Source organism: Chlorocebus sabaeus, chromosome 14, assembly GCF_047675955.1.
Source record: "Chlorocebus sabaeus isolate Y175 chromosome 14, mChlSab1.0.hap1, whole genome shotgun sequence".
In the NCBI taxonomy this organism is placed as follows: domain Eukaryota; kingdom Metazoa; phylum Chordata; class Mammalia; order Primates; family Cercopithecidae; genus Chlorocebus; species Chlorocebus sabaeus.
Window position 1 is genome coordinate 72,291,118 of NC_132917.1, and position 22,503 is coordinate 72,313,620.

General features: G+C 35.6%; 1 protein-coding gene across 5 annotated transcripts in view; it reads right to left on the minus strand.

Annotated features, from left to right (window-relative positions):
- Positions 1–22,503, minus strand: part of EXOC6B (exocyst complex component 6B) — a 703,452-nt gene that overhangs the window by 301,267 nt on the left and 379,682 nt on the right. For all 5 annotated transcript variants that reach the window (XM_007970248.3, XM_073023072.1, XM_007970245.3 and 2 more), the window contains one exon: positions 14,267–14,446. In XM_007970248.3, the coding sequence (XP_007968439.1) occupies positions 14,267–14,446 (180 nt within the window). The remainder of the gene's footprint in view (positions 1–14,266; positions 14,447–22,503) is intronic.

The following is a 22,503-nucleotide window of genomic DNA, read 5'->3' on the forward strand; positions in this document are numbered from 1 at the left end:
GCTTATAATCCCAGCATTTTGGGAGGCCAAGGTGGGAGGATTACTTGAGCCCAGAAGTTCAAGACCAACCTGGGCAACACAGTGAGACCCCATCTCACCAAAACATTAATAAATTAGCCAGGAATGGCAGCACACACCTGTAGTCCTAGATGTTTGCAGGGCTGTTGTGGGAGGATTGCTTGAGCTTGAAAGGGCAAGGCTGCAGTGAGCTGTTATCACATCATGGCACTCCAGTCTGGGTGACAGAGTGAGATTCTATCCCAACAAAAACACACAAACAAACAAAAAAGGAATAGAAAAAGAAAAGGAAGAAAAGGAAATCAAATATGAAAATTTGTAAGTGTAGAATTTTACAGTATGTTAAATTCTAGATTCTCCTTATTTCCTACCTTATCAACAAAAACAGGATTAGAAGTAAATGGCTTTTGGAACCAAACAAACTTAAGCTTTTATTTAACAATTATATGAGCAGAAGAAGACTCAAAGGTCATTATCATTAAAGAGGCAAAGGATTACTGGCTGGACACTACCAGAAAGAAGAGTTCTGGCTTGGTAATAGTAGCTTTATGGGGAGAAAAGTCCTGGGTAATAACTCAACATGCAAACATATTTCTGAAGAAATATAGAACCTCTAAAGTATTTAAGTGATTAACTAAACAAAAGATCCCAATACCATATTCATAAGAAGCAAATGTTTTTTATTTCAATATACTCTGCGTAGCTCAAATAACATAAAAGTTAACTGCACGGAAACAGGAAACATAAATCACTTTCTCAATAGGCAGAAAAATCATCAGTAAATCAGTAATTTGTGCTCCATCGGGGAAAAAGAAAAAAAATCTTGAATGTTGGCTCTACCTATGTAATTAATGTAATGAAGAAAAACGTGGTTGTATCCTAAAGGATCTGATGCTTCTAGTCCTCTTTGAGGACACCTGGAACTTCTTTATTTTGTTCCAGAGAAAGTCATAAGAATTGAGCTAAATTACAGGATCATTTTTATCAGTAGATGAGAGAATTTCCACATAAGGTGTCAAAGAAGGGAACTCAAGTTAGGTTAGAAACAAGAAACCCAGTTATTGATATATTTCCCATTACCAGATAGAGTTTCTACGTTATGGGGACGTTACCACAATTTACCCCCCATACTGGGAATTGTGACTAAATTCTGGTCATCATGACTAAAATTTTATAAACTAACAAAAAAGATTCTGAATAAGAATCCCACAGAAAAAAAGGTACTTAAATGATGGCTCTATGAAACATAGCTTAGTGCTTCTCATACATAGTTTACAGGTATTATATAGCCTAGGGGGAAGGAATAAGGGCTTTGGAGGCAGTTTGCACCCAGATTCCCTAATTCTAGATGAGTAGTTTTTGACACAATAGTAAACCTCTCTATGTTTACTAATGTGTAAGCTATTCTAATTTTTTCCTTTTTCTATATTATATTTTTATTATACTTTAAGTTCTAGGGTACATGTGCACAACGAGCAGGTTCGGTACATAGGTATACATGTGCCATGTTGGTGTGCTGCAACCATTAACTCGTCATTTACATTCTGGATATTAGTCCTTTGTCAGATGAGTACATTGCTAAAATTTTCTCCCATTCTGTAGGCTGCCTGTTCACTCTGATAGTAGTTTCTTTTGATGTGCAGAGGCTCCTTAGTTTAGTTAGATCCCAATTGTCAATTTTTGATTTTGTTGCCATTGCTTTTGGTGTTTTAGACATGAAGTCCTTGCCCATGTCTATGTCCTGATAGTATTGCCTAGGTTGTCTTCTATGGTTTTTATGGTTTTAGGTCTAACATTTAAGTTTTTAATTCATCTTGATTTAATTTTTCTATATGGTGTAAGGAAGGGATCTAGTTTCAGCTTTCTACATATGGCTAGCCAGTTTTCCCAGCACCATTTATTAAATAGGGAATCCTTTCCCCATTTCTTGTTTTTCTCAGGTTTGACAAAGATCAGATGGTTGTAGATGTGTGGTATTACTTCTGAGGGCTCTGTTCTGTTCCATTGGTCTATATCTCTGTTTTGGTACCAGTACCATGCTGTTTTGGTTACTGTAGCCTTGTAGTATAGTTTGAAGTCAGGTAGCGTGATGCCTCCAGCTTTGTTCTTTTGGCATAGGATTGTCTTGGTTATGCGGGCTCTTTTTTCATTCCATATGAACTTTAAAGTAGTTTTTTCCAATTCTGTGAAGAAACTCATTGGTAGCTTGATGAGGATGGCACTGACTCTATACATTACCTTGGGCAGTATGGGCATTTTCACGATATTGATTCTTCCTATCCATGAGGATGGAATGGTCTTCCATTTGTTTGTGTCTTCTTTTATTTCATTGAGCAGTGGCTTGCAGTTCTCCTTGAAGAGGTCCTTCACATCCCTTGTAAGTTGGATTCCTAGGTATTTTATTCTCTTTGAAGCAATTGTGAATGCAAGTTTAGTCATAATTTGGCTCTCTGTTTGTCTGTCATTGGGGTATAAGAATGCTTGTGATTTTTGCACATTGATTTTGTATCCCGAGACTTTGCTGAAGTTGCTTATCAGCTTAAGGAGATTTTGGGATGAGACAATGGAGTTTTCTAAATATACAATCATGTCATCTGCAAACAGAGACAATTTGACTTCCTCTTTTCCTAACTGAATACACTTTATTTCTTTCTCCTGCCTGATTGCCCTAGCCAGAACTTCCAACACTGTGTTGAATAGGAGTGGTGAGAGAGGGCATCCCTGTCTTGTGCCAGTTTTCAAAGGGAATGCTTCCAGTTTTTGCCTATTCAGTATGATATTGGCTGTGGGTCTGTCATAAATAGCTCTAATTTTTTGAGATACATCCCATCAGTACCTAATTTATTGAGAGTTTTTAGCATGAAGGGCTGCTAAATTTTGTTGAGGGCCTTTTCTCCATCTATTGAGATAATCATGTGGTTTTTGTCTTTGGTTGTGTTTATATGCTGGATTGCATTTACTGATTTGCATATGTTGAACCAGACTTGCATCCCAGGGATGAAGCCCGCTTGATCATGGTGGATAAGCTTTTTGATGTGCTGCTGGATTCAGTTTGCCAGTATTTCATTGAGGATTTTTGCATCAATGTTCATCAGGGATATTGGTCTAAAATTCTCTTTTTTTGTTGTGTCTCTGCCAGGCTTTGTTATCAAGATGATGCAGGCCTCATAAAATGAGTCAGGGAGGAGTCCCTCTTTTTCTATTCAATGGAATAGTTTCAGAAGGTATGGTACCAGCTCCTCCTTGTACCTCTGGTAGAATTCGGCTGTGAATCCATCTGGTCCTGGACTTTTTTTGATTGGTAGGCTATTAATTATTGCCTCAATTTCAGAGCCTGTGATTGGTCTACTCAGGGATTCAACTTCTTCCTGGTTTAGTTGGGGGAGAGTGCATGTGTCCAAGAATTTATCAATTTTTCTAGATTTTCTAGTTTATTTGCGTAGAGCTGTTTATAGTATTCTCTGATGGTAGTTTGTACTTCTGTAGGATCTGTGGTGATATCCCCTTTATCATTTTTTATTGTGTCTATTTGATTCTTCTCTCTTTTCTTCTTTATTTGTCTTGCTAGTGGTCTATCAATTTTGTTGATCTTTTCAAAAAACCAGCTCCTGGATTCATTGATTTTTTGAAGGGTTTTTTGTGTCTCTATCTCCTTCAGTTCTGCTCTGATCTTAGTTATTTCTTGCCTTCTGCTAGCTTTCGAATGTGTTTGCTCTTGCTTCTCTAGTTCTTTTAATTGTGATGTCAGGGTGTCAATTTTAGATCATTACTGCTTTCTCTTGTGGGCATTTAGTGCTATAAATTTCCCTCTACACACCGCTTTAAATATGTCCCAGAGATTCTGGTATGATGTGTCTTTGTTCTCATTGGTTTGAAAGAACATCTTTATTTCTGCCTTCATTTCTTTATGTACCCAGTAGTCATTCAGGAGCAGGTTGTTCAGTTTCCATGTAGTTGAGCAGTTTTGTGTGAGTTTCTTCATCCTGAGTTCTAGTTCGATTGCACTGTGGTCTGAAGACAGTTTGTTGTAATTTCCATTCTTTTGAATTTGCTGAGGAGTGCTTTACTTCCAACTATGTGGTCAATTTTGGAATAAGTGTGATGTGGTGCTGAGAAGAATGTATATTCTGTTGATTTGGGATGGAGAGTTCTGTAGATGTCTATTAGGTCTGCTTGCTGCAGAGTTGAGTTCAATTCCTGGATATCCTTGTTAACTTTCTGTCTCGTTGATCTGTCTAATGTTGACAGTGGGGTGTCATTATTATTGTGTGGGAGTCTAAGTCTCTTTGTAGGTCTCTAAGGACTTGCTTTATGAATCTGGGTGCTCCTGTATTGGGTGCATATATATTTAGGATAGTTAGCTCTTCTTGTTGAATTGATCCCTTTACCATTATATAATGGCCTTCTTTGTCTCTTTTGATCTTTGATGGTTTCAAGTCTGTTTTATCAGAGACTAGGATTGCAACCTCTGCCTTTTTTTGGTTTCCATCTGCTTGTTAGATCTTCCTCCATCCCTTTATGTTGAGTCTATGTGTGTGTCTGCACGTGAGATGGGTCTCCTGAATACAGCACACTGATGGTCTTGACTCTTTATCCAATTTGCCAGTCTGTGTCTTTTAATTGGAGCATCTAGCCCATTTACATTTAAGGTTAATATTGTTACATGTGAATTTGATCCTGTCATTATGATGCTAGCTGATTATTTTGCCCATTAGTTGATGCAGTTTCTTCCTAGCCTCGATGGTCTTTACAATTTGGCATGTTTTTGCAGTGGCTGATACCAGTTGTTCCTTTCCATGTTTAGTGCTTCCTTCAGGAGCTCTTGTAGGGCAGGCCTGGTGGTGACAAAATCTCTCAGCATTGGCTTGTCTGTAAAGGATGTTATTTCTCCTTCACTTATGAAGCTTAGTTTGGCTGGATATGGAATTCTGAGTTGAAAATTCTTTTCTTTAAGAATGTTGAATATTGGCTCCCACTGTCTTCTGGCTTGTAGAGTTTCTGCCGAGAGATCTGCTGTTAGTCTGATGGGCTTCCGTTTTTGGGTAACCCAACCTTTCTCTCTGGCTGCCCTTAACATTTTTTTCTTCATTTCCACTTTGGTGAATCTGACAATTAGGTGTCTTGGAGCTGCTCTTCTTGAGGAGTATCTTTGTGGTGTTTTCTGTATTTCCTGCATTTGAATGTTGTCTTGCCTTGCTAGGTTGGGGAAGTTCTCCTGGATAATATCCTGCAGAGTGTTTTTCAACTTGGTTCCATTCTCCCTGTCACTTTCAGGTACACCAATCAGACATAGATTTGGTCTTTTCACATAGTCCCATATTTCTTGGAGGCTTTGTTCATTTTCTTTTACTTTTTTCTCTGAACTTCTTTTCTTGCTTCATTTCATTCATTTGATCTTCAATCACTGATACCCTTTCTTTCAGTTGATCAAATTGGCTACTGAAGCTTCTGCATTTGTCACGTAGTTCTTGTGCCATGGGTTTCATCTCCACCAGGTCATTTAAGGACTTCTCTACACTGGTTAGTCTAGTTATCCATTTGCCTAATCTTTTTTCAAGGTTTTTAGCTTATTTGCAATGGGTTCGAACTTCCTCCTTTAGCTCGGAGAAGTCTGAAGTGTTCTTCTCTAAACTCGTCCAAGTCATTCTCCATCCAGCTTTATTTCATTGATGGCAAGGAGCTGCGTTCCTTTGGAGGGGTAGTGGTGTTCTGATTTTTAGATTTTTCAGCTTTTCTGCTCTGTTTTTCCCCCATCTTCGTGGTTGTATCTACCTTTGGTCTTTGATGATGGTGATCTGCAAATGGGGTTTTGGTGTGGATGTCCTTTCTGTTTGTTAGTTTTCCTTCTAACAATCAGGACCCTCAGTTGCAGGTCTGTTGGAGTTTGCTGGAGGTCCACTCCAGACCCTGTTTGCCTCGGTATCAGCAGCAGCAGCTGTAGAACAGCGAATAGTGCTGAACGGTAAATGTTGCTGCCTGATCATTCCTCTGGAAGCTTCATCTCAGAGGGGTACCCAGCCATGTCAGGTGTCAGTCTTCCCCTACTGGAGGGTGCCTCCCAGTTAGGCTATTCGGGGGTCAGGGACCCACTTGAGTACGCAGTCTGTCTGTTCTCAAGATCTCAAACTCTGTGCTGGGAAAACCACAACTCTCTTCCAAGCTGTCAGACAGGGACATTTAAGTCTGCAGAGGTTTCCGCTGCCTTTTGTTTGGCTATGCCCCGTGCCCAGAGGTGGAGTCTGTAGAGGCAGGCAGGCCTCCTTGAGCTGTGGTGGGCTCCACCCAGTTCAAGCTTGTTTACCTGCTCAAGCCTCAGCAATGGCGGGCGCCACTCCCCCACCCTCGCTACCACCTTGCAGTTCGATCTCAGACTCCTGGGCTAGCAATGAGGGAGGTTCCATGGGCGTAGGACCCTCTAAGCCAGGCGAGGGATATAATCTCTTGGCGTGCCATTTGCTAAGATCGTTGGAAAAGCGCAGTATTAGGGTGGGAGTGACCCAATTTCCCAGATGCCATCCATCATCACTTCCCTTGGCTAGGAATGGGAATTCCCTGACCCCTTGTACTTCCCATGTGAGGCGATGCCTTGCCCTGCTTCAGCTCATGCTCGGTGGGCTGCACCCACTGTCCTGCCCCCACTGTCCAAGAAGCCCCCATGAGATGAATCCGGTACCTCAGTTGAAAATGCAGAAATCACCGGTCTTCTACATCCTTCACACTGGGAGCTGTAGACTGGAGCTGTTCCTATTTGTCTATCTTGGAATCGCCCATCTACAGCCATCTTGGAACCACCCGTCTACCTAATTTTTCTTTTCTAATTTGTAAACTGGGAGAATAACAATGTTTTCACAAATTTGTTGCAAGGAATAAATGAGAATAAATATATATATTAATACATACATACATGTACATTAGAATATATACACCTACGTGTGTGTGTGTGTGTATATATATGGGTGTATATGTATACACACATAGAAAGAGAGAAAGAAAGAGAGACAGAGAGGGAGAGGACACTCTGCACGGTAACTGATACATGGTATGTACTCAAAAGATAGTAGTTATTGTTAAATGTTAAGAGACAGCTTGATATAGTGAAAGAGCATGACCCAGGGTAAAATGACGTAGGATCTAGCCCCATAATTGATTAACTTTCTGATCTCTGGGCAAGACCTGTTAGGCCTCAGTTTCCATATTTGTTAAATGGGGAAAATAGTGACTGTCCCTATATCATAGAGGTTGCTTTTTTGAAAAAAGAAATGGGATAATGACATATACAAGAAATGTTAACATTACTAACACATGAATGCAAGGCATTTTATAATTAAAATTCTGTCACATGAAAACCATGCTCTTTCTTATTTGGAGAAACAAGAGGATATGGAAGGAGAAAGACCAATTTAGAATTTTAACCTAAGCAAACTTTTGGTCATTATCTCAAAATAATAGCTTTTGACTTCTCTTTTCTATAATTAAATGGTTACTTTTAATGATATATGACCCAAAAATGATTGTCAATGCCCAGGCAGGAATTCAGTTACTTTATTACTCAAAACAGGTAAACTCCATAAAAACTTATTGTGCACTATTTCGTGCAAGCTGCTGCACTATACACAGAAATACAGACGAAAAAGACAAGGTCTTTATCCACAGGGTTCACCAGTCCATAGTTGGCAACCAGTCTAATAGACAGGATAGTATAATGGAAAAAATTATAAGTCAAATAAATTTGTTTAAATCCTAACCCTTTCCCCTATTTGCTGTATCCCTTACAAAGTACATATTCTTCTTGAGTTTATGGTCTCATCATAAAATATAATAATAATATTAATACTTATCTGGTTGGGGTATTTTGAGTCCTCATCAACTGGGATGACATATAACACATATAAAGCATTTGGAATACAGCAGATGCTTTAATTACCATTGTCTCCTTTCCTGAATAAAGTACACAAATGAATGACACATCCAGCCCAAGGTAAAATTTAATTAGTGCCATTTTAAAAAGTGCCACAAAGGAAGATGTCACATCTGGTTAGGAGAACTGTTAAGGCCTCATAGAAGGTGTGGTACTTGAAATGAACCTTGAAGTATGTAAGATTTTCAACACGCATAGTTAAAGGGCAGAAGCAGTAAAAGTAGATGAAAGGCATGGAAAAAAAAAAAAAAAAAAAAAAAAAAAAAGACCCAGGGAGAAAACAGTTGGGTATGGTTAACAAAGAGCATTACTTCATTATGGGAGGAGAATCTCTGGTAAATAGAAAAGAGAGACAGAGACAGAGACAAAGACAGAAAGGTAGTTTAAGGTCCCATTATGGAAAGTCTTGGTGGACACAGAAAAGATTTTGTACTTAATGGGAGTACTGACAGTTCTTCAGTAGCAGAATCATTTGGTTAGGTCGGAGATGGCAGCAATTCCTGGAAATAAAGTGAGTACTAAAAGAAATGTCAGTTTTTAAAGGATTTTAAATGGGAAGAATTTCAGAAACTTATATGTAGAAAATAATTTTCTCTTAAGGATGACCTAAGAGAAAGTAAGGCCAGGGATAGGTAACACTGTATTACTAGACAAAGAAACTAGGAGAATTTCCACACTTAACCCACAAACCAAGGTGGGCCATGAGAAATCTTGTCCTATGTCATACAAATTAACATTAACAGCAGACAGAGAAAACAAACTCAGGATTCCATCCTGTGGGTCTGTTACTTGAGATAGCATTTCCTCTCTTAAGCATTTCTGAAAGATAATTATCAGGATAACAAGAATAAATTCTCAAAAATATGCTCTTATGCTGAGCATGCAAAATGGGTAACTGTACATGCAATTGTAAATTATACAACTGAAGTCTCAAAAAAATGTGTGTGTACTTACCTCATCTGTTAACTCAAGGAAAACAGTAAGATTTAAAACCTCTAAATGTGGAAAATATCATTACAATCATTTCTGGGTGCCTCATGAATATAGGTAGGCCGCCTAGGTCACGAAAACTTCAAGGGAAAAAACAGTTGCAAAATTAAATAATTTTCCCCTCTGACCACTGACTATCTATCAATGAGAATAATCTGCAAACAAACACACTCGTATTTTCCCTCTGTCTCTCTGTGGCACACACAAACACATTTCTAGACACTGACCTATTCCATTGGCTATGTTGCTGCTGTGATGTGGTAAAATATCCCTGAAAATTAAGAGAAACTGGGGATTCCAAAATGTAAGAGAACAAGACAGAATTTGCCCTGTCTTTTTTTTTTTTTTTTTGAGACGGAGTCTCGCACTGTCACCCAGGCTGGTGTGCAGTGGCTGGATCTCAGCTCACTGCAAGCTCCGCCTCCTGGGTTTACGCCATTCTCCTGCCTCAGCCTCCTGAGTAGCTGGGACTACAGGCGCCCGCCACCTCGCCTGGCTAGTTTTTTGTATTTTTTGGTAGAGACGGGGTTTCACCGTTTTAGCCAGGATGGTCTCGATCTGCTGACCTCGTGATCCGCCCATCTCGGCCTCCCAAAGTGCTGGGATTACAGGCGTGAGCCACTGTGCCCGGCCTAACAGTCCTCTCTATATACATTTTTTCTATTGATCAATCCCTCTCTGACAGAGAGCCACTTCTGCCAGAGGATTTCAAATATGAAAAGAGAATATTTATAGTAAGTAAAAGACAAATGATTTGGGTTCTTTTTCAGAAACGAACTCTTTTCTCTCCCATTCTTTCTCTAATAATGCCCAAGGGCAAATCTTAGACACAGCTCTGTTTTGTGACTAATACAGGGTTCCATGAGGAAATTATCTAGCATTCTGGGCAACATAAACACAAATGTTAGGCAATCTATTTTGTGGAAAACCAGGTGGGGTAGTTTAAGAAGTCATCTGATTCTAGAGAATATAATGGTTGGTGAATCCAATTAATTATAAAAGCATAGCTTCAGAAAAATATAGACAAGACAGAAATACAGCACCAATGGAAGCAATATTGAGGACTTACGCCTGTCAGTTACTTCCTACTTTGATTCTGAATGGTCCATGGTAAGTGGTTCTAAAGCCTGAGTGGTAGAATCAACTCTATCCACACTGAGCTGTTTTACAGTATTTAGGTAAAAATGGCAGTTTAGAAAAAACAAGAGGGGGAAATAAACCTCAACTAGTTACTTACAGTATAGCCTTGCAAGAAAGTTCACAACTCTACAGGTAGAAAAAGCATGCACTTTAATTCAGACAAGCACCAGCTTGATCCACATTACTGCTTCTAAATGACCTAGAGGTTAAAGGAAGGAGTACAAAGTATGGTGCTGAAATACGACAGCATGATGAAATGGGGACAGGTGGGCTAGCAAAAGCAATTTTAAAATATAAATTAGTAATTAAATACAATAATTCTTGAGATGGAAAACATTATTCTAAATATCACCTCCACATACCCCCAGCATTATAAAAGCAGCAGATGTTTCAATTCAGAAAACATTTTCTAAAAACACAAACAAAAAGGAAAACCTAAAAGCTACACAGAAATAAGGATAAACCACGGAGTATACAATTCTAGACTTACATTGTATATAATATAGATATTTAATTAGTGTATATATGTATTAAAATAAGATCATATCTGTTTTTCCAGTTAAGAAATAGTGAACATATTTTTAATGAATAAATACAAATTTACATTAACTTAATGAATGAATATCACATTATATGAATATACAATAATTTAATTTGTGAACAAATTTGCTTATTGGATTTTTAATTTGTACCAACTCCTCTCTATACAAAATACATGGCATTAAATATAGTTATATTTGAATATTATAATACAACCATGATTATTTCATTAAGTTCAAATTCTAAAAGGGGAATTAAGTAGTAAAAAGGTAAGCACATTTTAAGGGGTTTCTGAGGCATATTGAAAAACTGATCTCCAAAAAGACTATAATAACTTAGACCCCTAGCAGCAATGTATAAAAATACCTATTTCCAAAAATATTTCTCACAAATAATGAATGTTACCATTTTCTTATTTCTGACTAGTTTATAGTCAAAAATACCACACAAGCTTAATATGTATGTCTTATTAATAGAGTTACAAATTATGTTCATGTTATCTTTTTTTACCAAATATTGTGCATTTTTGCTTACAAATGAATTTCAGAATTATTTCATTAAGATTCCTGCCTAAACAAATTTACTTGGTACTTACTGCAATTAGACTAAATTTGAAAAAACTTTCTACAAAATGAAATATTCCCGTCCTGGAATACCATATATATTTGTGCATAAGAAAGTATCTTTTATTTTACTCTGTAAGGTTGTCATATTATTTCTAAATTTACTTGCTGAGTAGCTGCATGGAAAAATTATATCTACATCCCAGTAGTAAATAAGACACTTTTGACAATATATTTTCTATGTGGGCATTGCTAATATAAGAAAAGTTTATTTGTTTTCTAAGTGAACCATCTAACCTAAATTCTTACTGGTCTTAATGAATTTTTAGTATGTTCTATCTAGATAATAATAACCTATGAATAATAATGTGCATGTGCTATGGTCTGAAATGTTTGAGCCTTGCCAAAATTCATATTGCAATTTAATCCCCAATGCAACTTTTATATATTATTTTAATTTTTACATTTTGTCAGGAAGGGCTTTTCGGAAGTGATTACATCACTCATTAATTGGATTAGTGCCCATACAGAAGGGATTGTGGGAGTGAGTTTGTCCTTTTTGCCTTCTCTGCCATGTAAGGATACAGAGGTTCCATTTATGAATAACAGGACTTCGTCAGACACTGAATCTGCTGACATCTTAATATTGGACTTTTCAGCCTCCAGCACTATGAGAAACAAATTTGTTGTTTATAAATTTCTCAGTCTAAAGTATCTTGTTATGGGAGCAGGAATGGACTAAGACATGCATGGCTCATTACAATGTAATTTATTCTGTTTTTACGTTTATTTGATAGAACTTCTAAAGTGTTGGTGAGAAGCATCTTTACCCAATTCCTGATGTCAATGAAAATAAATGTTTTATTGTTCTACTGTTAAATCTATGGTGGCTACTAAATTTCAAATAGATGTTCTTTTTTATGTTATTGAAATATTATCCTGCTTGGAATTTAGTAAACTTTATTTTTACATCAAGAATGTAGCCTGGATGTAATACAATGTCTTTCTAGAATACATCAAGAAACTTTATCTCCTTCACCTAGTAATGTGATAAATTATATTAACAGATTTTCTAAAATATCAAACCATCCTTGCATTTCTGGAATAAATCCTACACACTAGTACAAAATTACTTTCTTAAAACACTTGGAATTAACTTGCTAAAATTTTATTTATTTTATTTCTATCCATAATTGTAAGATTAACTCATAGTTTTTTTGTGTGTGCTCTTTTTGTCTGGCTTTGGTATCAGGATGAAGCTAGATAAAATGACATATTTTTCTGCAGGTAAATGCTCTAGGAACAACCAGTAGAGGAAGTAAAACATGCAGAAAAAACATATTAAAAGGTATCAGGTGCTGTGAAGCACAAAGACTAAAGGGAATAAACCTGCATAGAGGACAGAACCTTTTAAAGGTGAGGTGAAAATCTGCAGCTTTCCTTGTGGGTATTTGAGGAATGTAGGCAAGGGCAACAGACTGAGAATCTTAAAACCAGGCAGAGACTATCTACTAGTGGGTGAAAAAAATATGGAATCTATGCTGCTTCCAATGGACTAGACTGACACAATTAGAGGTTTCAGGACTAGTTTTACCCTCAAGATATTTACTGAATTCTAAAGCTAAACAACTGAGGAAAATAAGGGTTTAAGCCAAAATCTTTGAAAAGCAAGGAGATTTCTCTCAGTTTCACAGTGTTTCAGAGAAAAAGACTCACTAGTAGAAGGATGCCTAAAAATGATGGGAACTATCTTAGTTCATTCAGAATAATGTAACAAAATCCCATAGACTGTAGCTTATAAACAAAAGAATTCTCACAGTTCTGGAGGCTTGGAAGTCCAACATCAAGGTACCAGCAGATTCAGTGTCTGATGAAGGCCTATTTCCTAGTGCAAAATAAAAAAGGAGTCTTCTTTCTGTATCCCCATATCCTCACAAGGCCACAAGGAACAAGGCAGCTCTCTGAAGTCTCTTTTATATGTATACTAATCCCAAGTGTGAGGCTCTACCGTCATAATCTATCATCTCCCAAGACCTCACCTCCTAATGTAATCACACTGGTTATCAGATTCAACATATGATTTTGGGGGGTACACAAACATTCAGATCACATAGGAACTGAAACCTCATTAGGGACGGTAAATTAACACTGGCAATCCCCAACACTTTCTTTCCTGTCAGCAATTGCTGGTACTGGGTACTGCTAAGTCTCCTTCTCAAGACATTTGCCAGATTCTAAAACCAAAGAGTACAGGAGGCTGAACAGACAAGGTTTCTGTGAAGAGCAGGAATTTCTATAGTCCTCTTTGGTGCTAAAAAGACAATGACATATCAGGCATTTTTTAAAAGCTCTGCAGAGCCATATCCTACCAACAAGGGCAAACAAAGTACACTACAATTGCAACCCAATATTAACCCAAATCAGTCCATGATGGTTCTAAGGTGGTCAGCTTCAAACCACAACCCACCTGCCCATTCTATTTACTTAGCAAAGGAAAACATGACCACCTGGAATATCTACATATTTTACACAATGTCCAACATCAACCAAAAAATATTAGAAAGAGACAGGACCATATCACTGAAAACCAAGAGAAAAAAAATCCACCAATATGTATGTATAATATATATAAGAAGTAGTAAATAATGATTTTGAATGTCTATAATTAATATGCTTAAGAAAACAGAGAAAAGATAGACAAATTAGATAAAAAAGATGGAGCATTTCATCACAGAATTTCAGTTTATATAAAAAAATTAAAGAATATTCTAAGACTAAAATATACATACCTGAAATTCTAACTAAGTTTCTTTTTTTAATTCTACCAAGGCTTTTATATTGTCTTTCTACTAATAACTTTGAACATCATAGGAAGATAAGCAGACATAATATCAGGAACCATTTTTAGAATGAAAAAAATGCAAAGGTCAATGAAAAAATGATGGAAGTAGCCTCTAAATATCATTAAAGGTTAATAAATATAGTATGATCTTCTATATACTGAGTAGTTACAGCAGAAACTAACATCTTTCACCAAACTAAATTATAAGGAACCTTCTTATAGGTAAAGGGCAAAGTAAGAGCAACTGTCACTTACAGGAAGGTGTGTGAATACAGCAAAGGTGCTACGAAGAAAGGCAATGAGGTCTACCAGGTAATCACTAGCTTTGTTGCCCAAATCTCCAGTCATCCAGTCATAGTCTGCCAGCTGTAGGAACTGGTCAATCTTCTGGTTTAAGTTGGTATAAATCTCTTCTTCAGCTGCATGTCTAGCATCCTGTGAAAAAATATAAAATTTGAAAAATCACTCAGATTTCAATATGGGCAGAAATTTCTATGAGCTTAGAGCCATCTGACATATCCATTAAGAAACCCAGAATATAACTGGGAATACTGAGTCATATTACAGTCTTCTTTAATTTTTTCTTTTTCAAAACCATTGTGTAAGTTTTTTCTAATTTTTTGTTTGCATCCTAAGACATGTTAAAATAAAAGCAGAATGCCCAGATCATGTAAGTTTGAGATACCTATATAAAAGATTCATGATATACACTAGCATATTAAAGGCCCTAAGAAGTATGGTGAGATTAATATTCTTACAAAAATATTTTCAGGACAAATGATCATACATTACTCTATGACAACCAGTATTCCAATGCTAAAATTCCATCAACATAGACTTGTGCAGAGTAACTTACGACGTACCTGCCACCACCTTCAATATTCACTTTCAGTCTGATCATCCTTAACTTCTGTTAAATACTCTCTTTTTAAAACTCTGTCTTCCTGTGGAATTCATTAGATGGTTTTCTCCTGGATTTCCTTTTACTTCTCTGGACACAAATCTTCTCACTTTCTTTGGGTGATTTAATTAAATCCAATAGCTTCCAGTATCTCTATCTTTAGTACAGATCTACTCCAAAATCATTCTAATTCAAGAATCATATATGTGAGTGTTTCATGGACATCTCTGACCCAGACAAACTTTGAAATAAGTGGCCAGGAGCAGTGGCTCATGCATGTAATCCCAGAACTTTGGGAGGCCAAAGTGGGTGGATCACCTGAGGTCAGGAGTTCAAGACCAGCCTGGCCAACATGGTGAAACCCCATCTCTACTAAAAATATAAAAATTAGCTGGGTGTGGTGGTGGGACTCTGTAATCCCAGCTACTCAGGAGGCTGAGGCAGGAGAGGTTTCAGTGAGGCGAGATTATGCCACTGCACTCCGGCCTGGGTGACATAGCAAGACTCCATCTCAAAAAAAAAAAAAAAAAAAAAAAAAAGAGGAAAGAAAGAAAGAAGTAGGTCCAGGTTGAGACTCAGCATATTTACCACTCTTTACCTGTTCAACTCAGACCAAGGCAGAGATCTAAGCAACATCTTAAATTCCATTCTTTCCTCCACAGTCAGAAAATGAGTTCTGTAAATTAAATCTCCCGAATTTCTCTGTAATTTGTACTGCCCTCTATATTTTCACATTATTAAAGTCGGAATAATTTTGCAATATATTTACATACTATAACATAGTCAGTGACTATGTTTACTTATGTGAACAATGATTTATAAAATTTGATTGATAGATAAAAATTATATAAAAATTATATATTTGTCATATACAACTTGATGTTTTGAAATATGTATACACTGAAATGGCTAAATTGAGCTAAGTTTGGTGCAAAAGAAACCGCTTTTAATGGCAAAAATCACAATTACTTTTGCACCAACCAAATAATTAACATATGCATTACCTCACATACTTATTTTATGAGTTAGGAGTACTTATAAGTACTCTGCTAGCATTTTTCAAGAACATAACACATGGTTATTAACTATAATCATCATGTTATAGAATAGATCTCTTGAACTAATTCCTTCTATCTAACTTAAAATTTCTATCCTTTGACCAAAAACTCCCCAACAATATTCCCCAGCTCTGGTAACCATCATTCTATTCTCTGTTTCTATGAATTCAACATTTTTAGATTCTACATATGAGAGCATGCATATTTTTCTTTCTGTGCCTTCCTTATTTCACTTAATACAATGTTCCCATGAGGTTTCTATGTTGTTGCAAATGGCAGGATTTCCTTCTTTTGTAAGGCTGTATAATATCTCATTCTGTATACATACTACATTGTCTTTATGCATTCACCAGTTGACAGACACTTAGGTCAAATCAATGTCTTGGCTATTGTGGAAAATGTTGCAATGAACATGTGAGTGCAGATATCTTGATGATATACTGATTTCATTTCCTCTGGAAACATACCCAGTAGTGGGATTGCTGAAACATATGATAGTTCTATTTTTAATTTTTGGGGGAATCTCCATACTGTTTTCTACAATGGCTATACTAATTTACATTCCAACACCATATAAGGGTTTCCTTTTCTCCACATCCTCTCCAATACTTACCATTTGTCTTTTTGATAATAGTCAACCTAACAGGTGGAAAGTCATATATCATTGTGGTTTTAGTTTTTATTTTTCTGATGACTAACGATGTTGAATATTTTTTCATACACCTCTTGGTCACTTGTATGTCTTCTCTTGAGAAATGTCTATTCAAAACCTTTGCCCATTTTCTCATCGGGTTGTTTTCTTGCTATTGAATTGTTTTAGTTCTTTATATATTCTAGAAATGCATGACTTGTCAGCTGTATTGTTTGCAAATATATTCTGCCATTCTTTTTCTTTTTCTTTTTTTTTTTTTTTTGAGATGGAGTCTCACTCTGTCATCTAGGCTGGAGTGAAGTGGCAAAATCTTGGCTCACTGCAACCTCCATCTCCCAGGTTCAAGCATTCTCCTGCCTCAGCCTCCTGAGTAGCTGGGATTACAGGCGTGTGCCACTATGCCTGTCTAATTTTTGTATTTTTAGTAGAGATTGGGTTTCACCATGTTGTCAGGCTGGTCTCAAACTCTTGATCTCAAGTGATTCGCCCGCCTTAGCCTCCCAAAGTGCTGGGATTACAGGCATGAGCCACCATGCCCTGCCTGTTCTGCCATTTTGTAGGTTATCCTTCAACTGTTGTTTTCTTTGCAGTGCAAAAGCTTTCCTGTCTGATAAAATCAATCTCATTTGTCTTTTTTCACATTTGTTGCCTGTGCTTTTGGAGTCATAGCTTAAAAAAAAATTATTGCCCAGATCAATGTTATGGAGATTTTTTCCTATATTATTTTGTAGTAATTTTAGTTTCAGGTCTTATGTTTAAGTCTTTAATCCATTTTATGTGGATTTTTATATATGGTGTGAGATGAGGAACGAATTTCATTCTTGTAAATGTGGATATCCAGCTTTCTCAACACCACTTATTTTTTCAGAGACTATCCTTTCCCCTTTTGTGTGTTCTTGGCATCTTTGTCAAAAATTAACTGACTGTACATTAGTAGGATTATATCAGGGTTATTTTGTTCCACTGGTCTGTGCGTATGTTTTTATGCCAGAATCATGCTATTTTGATTATTACAGCGTGTAGTAGATTTTGAAGTCAGGTAGACTGATGCCTCCAGCTTTGTTCTTTCTGCTCAAGATTGCTTTTGCTATTTGGAGTGTTTGGTGGTCCCATATGAATCTTACTATTGTTTACTTTAGTCCTATGAAAAATGCATTCGAATTTGGGTAGGAATTGCATTGAATATGTAGATCACTTTGGGTAATATGGAAATTCTAACAATGCTAATTCTTCAATCCACAAACTAGGATATCTTTTTGTTTATTTCTTCAATTTTTTCTTTGATGTTTTATAGTTTTTCAACAGGTCTTCTAAATATTTCAATGAGCACTTCTATACTTTCATCTTTACATTACTTGTATAATAATCTTAAGGTGTCCTTGAATTTCTGTTTTGCTAAAAGTCTTTTTCATTAAAAGTCTTTATTTTTTAGTATTTTAGGTTTAAAGAAAATTTAAGCAAGAAGTACACTGCCTCTGTATATACCACCACCCTCCATGCTACTGCCCCTATTTAAAATTGGTGTGGTACAATTTTTACAATTAATGAAATGATATTGGTATTTTATTATCAACTAAAGTCCCTAGTTTACATTAGGGTGTAATCATTGTGATATCAAGTTCTGTGGGTACTTAAAAATGCATAATGTCACTAATTCACCATTACAGTATCATTTAGATAGTGTCACTGCCCTAAAAATCTACTGAATTCCACCTACTCATCCATCCAGGATTTTCTCTACTGATTTTCTCTACTGGTTTTCATTTTCATTGATTTCTGTTCTAATTTTCATTATTGTTGTTATTATTATTATTGCTCACTTTGGATTTAAATTGTTCTTTGCCTAGTATCCTATGGTGTAAGTACAGATTATTAAATTTAGATCTTTCCTCTTTCTAATATATGCTATTAATGGTACAAATTTCCCTCTGAGTAATGCTTTCACTGCATCTCAGAAATTATAATAAGTTGTATTTTAATTCTCATTTATTTTGAAATATTTCTCTTGAGACTTTTTCTTTCACCATGTTTTATTTTGAAAGATGTTGTTTAATCTCCAAATAATTTGACATTTTCTACCGTTCTGTTACTCATTTCTAGTTTAATTTCATATGTTCCAAGAGGAATGTTAGTATAATTTCTATTTAAAGGATGTTCTATTGCCTAGAACATGGTGTGTTTTGGTGAATATTTTGTATAAGTTGTTGTTGGATAAAACATTCTATAAATGTCCATTAGATTCACTTGATTGATGATGTCAGTCATTTCAACTATATACATACTGATGTTTCTGCCTCCTGGATTTGTCAGTTTCAGTAGAAGTGTTCCAGAAATTTTAACGAGAATAAATGTTAACATATAAAATAAGATTTTAGTATCTTTCAACATACTCGTATTTTTCCTTCCTTGATCTTCTAAAGTAGTAACTTTGAAAAATTTTCTAATACTAATCATTCATGCATTCCTAACCTTACTTCAATCCTTCATTTATTTGTATGTACTTTTAGATTTTGCTCAGAATTGTTCTGGCTATTCACGTTCTTTTTTTAGTTCCCTATGAATTCTATGATTGTTTTTTCTATTTCCGTAAAAGATGACACTGATACTTTGTTAGGGATTGCATTGAATCTATAGAGTGCTTGGGGAAGTATGGTCATTCTAATGATATTAATTCTTCTGATCTATGAGTATGGTATTTCTTTCCATTTGTTTGTGTTCTCTTCCATTTCTTTCATCAGTGTTTTGTAGTTTTCATTGCAGATATTTTTCACCTCCCTGGTTAAACTTATTCCTAGATATTTGAATGTTTTTGAAGCTATTGTAAATAGGAATGCCTTCTTGATTTCTTTTTTATTGTTTCATTATTGAAGAATAAAAAGGCTACTGATTTTTGTATGTTGATTTTACAGCCTGTAATTTTACTGAATTGGTTTTTCAGTTCTAAGTTTTATGATGGAGCCTTTTAGTTTTTCTAAATGAAAGATCGTATCATCAGCAAAGAAGGACAATTTGACTTCCTGTTTTCCAATTTGGATACCTTTTATTTCTTTCTCTTCTCTGACTGTCCTAGCTCAGACATCCAATACTACGTTGAACAGGAGTAGTAAGAATGAGCATCCTTGTCTTGGAGAATGGTTCCACCTTTTGCCCAGTCTTAAAGGAAAGGCAGTCAACCTTTCCCCATTCAGGATGGTGTTAGCTTTGGGTCTGCTATATGTGGCCTTTATTATTTTGAGGTATGTTCCTTCTATATTTGGCTTGTTGGGAGTTTTAATTGTGAAGGGATGTTGAATTTTATCAAATGCTTTTTCTGCATCTATCAAGATGACTATATGGTTTTTGCCCTTCATTCTGTTGATGTGAAGTTTCACATTTACTTCTCTGCATATACTAAACCATCCTTTCACCCCTGGTCTAAATCCCACTTGATCATGGTATATTATCTTTTAATTGAATTCAGTTTTCTAGTATGTTGCTGATAACTTTTGCATCTATTTTTATCAGGAATATTGGTCTGTAGTTTTCTTTTGTTGTTGTTCCTTGTCTGGTTTTGGTATCAGGGTAATGCTAGCCTTATAGAATAAGTTAGGGAGAATTCTCTCTCCTAATTTTTTGGAACAGTTTCAGGAGGATTGGTATGAGTTATTCTTATATGTTTGGTGGAATTTGGTGGTGAATCCACCTGGTTCTGGGCTTTTCTTTGTTCAGATACTATTTATTACTGCTTCAGTCTCACTGCCTGTTATTGGTCGGTTCAGGTTTTCCATTTCTTCCTGATTCAATCTTAGTAGGTTGTACATTTCCAAGTATTCATGCATTTCCTATGGGTTTTCCGCTGGTTAGCATAATAGTCCCTGATGACCTTTTCTGTTTCTGTGGTATCAGTTATAATGTCTCTGTTTTCATTTATAATTTTATTTGAGTCTTCGCTGTACTCTTCTTGGTTAGTCTAGCTAGTGGTTGTTATCAATTTTACCTTTTCAAAGAACCAACTTTTTGTTCCATTCATCTTTCCATATTTTTCTTTTCAGGTCTACTGTGATCTGTATTATTTCCTTCTGATAGTGTGGATTTGGTTTGTTATTGCTTTCCTAGTTCCTTGAGGTACACTATTAGATTATTTATTTGAAATCTTTCTGCTCTTTTGATGTAGGTGCTTATTGCTATGAACTTCCCTTTAAGTACTGCTTTTGTTGTATCCAACAGGTTGTGATATGTTGTTTCCATTTCATTTGTTCCAAAAAATTTATTTTCTTATTAATTTATTCATTGAACCAATGGTTGTTCAGGAGCATGTTGTTTATTTTCCATTTATTTGTATAGTTTCCAAAATTTCTCTTGGTATTGATTTCTAGTTTTATGCCATTGTGAACTGGCAATATACTTGATGTGATTTTGAATTTTAAAACTTTGTTGAGATTTGTTTTGTGGCTTAATATATGGTCTATCTTGGAGAATGTTTCTTGTGCTGACGAGAAGAACGTGTATTCTGCTATTGTTAGATAAGATGTCCTCTAAATGTCTGCTAAGTCCTTTTGGTCTAAAGTCCACTTTAAAATGAATGTTTCTTTTCTGATTATATGTCTCAACGATCTGTCTAGTGCTGGCAGTGGGGTATTAAAGTGCCATAATTTTATCAGAGTTCATCTATTTATTTAGATATGACAATATTTGCTTTATGAATCTAAGTGCTACAGTGTTAGATGCCAATATGGATTTGGTGTTACATCCTCTTGCTAGATTGATCCCATTATCATTATATAATGACCTTCTTTGTCTTTTTCTTACTGTTTTTTATTTAAAGTGTTGTATCTAATATGAGTATAGTATGCCTGCTCATTTTTTGTTAACATTTCCATGAAATACTTTTTCTATTCCTTTATTTTCAGTTTATATGCATCTTTAAAGGTAAATTATGTTTCTTGTAGTGAGCATACAGCTAGATTATGTTTTTTTTAATCCATTCGAGCAGTCTATATATTATAAGTAAAGAATTTAATCAATTTACACTCCAAATTATTATTGATATGTGAGGTTGTCCCTTCATCATATTAATTATTTTCTGGTTATTTTGTGTATTCTTTGTTCCTTTCCTTTTCTCTTACTGTTTGTTATTGTGGTTTGGTGGTTTTCTGTAGTAGTACTATTTGAGTCCTTTCTCTTCTTCATTTGTTTGTTTGCTTTACCAGTGAGTTTTATACTTTTGTGTGTTTTCATGATAGCAAATGTCGCTCACTATATCCAAGTTTAGAACTCCCTTGAGGAATTTCTTGTAAGGCCAGTGTAGTGGTGATGAATCCTTTCAGCTTTTGCTTGTATGAGAAAGATGTTATTTCTCCTTCATTTATGAAGAATAATTTTGCTAGATATTTTATATTTTGCCTTCTGGAACCCTTATAATTTGAAAATTTGGTCTCTTATGATGCCCGGTATGTAATAAAGGCTTTGCTCTTTTTTTTAATTGTTTTTACTTTTATTTTGTATAAATAATTATCTTCTAGATCTAAAATGCTTTCTTCTGCTTGATCTAGTCTATTGTTGAAGCTTTTGAACGTATTTTGCATTTCATTTAATAAATTCTTCAGTTCCATAATTTATGTTTGGTTACATTTTTGGTATCAATCTCTTTAGCAAATTTCTTATTCATATCATGCATTCTTTTTCTGATTTCTTTGTATTGTTTTGCAGAATTCTCATGTTTCTCACTGAGCTTCTTTGGAGTCAATCATTTAACTTCTTTTTCTGAGATTTCATTAATTTCTCTTTGATTGGGAGAATTATTCCTTTGGAGGTGTCATATGTCCTGGCTTTTTCTTATTTTCTGTACCATTATATTCATATCTGTACATTTACTATAACAGTCACTTCTTGCAATTTTTTA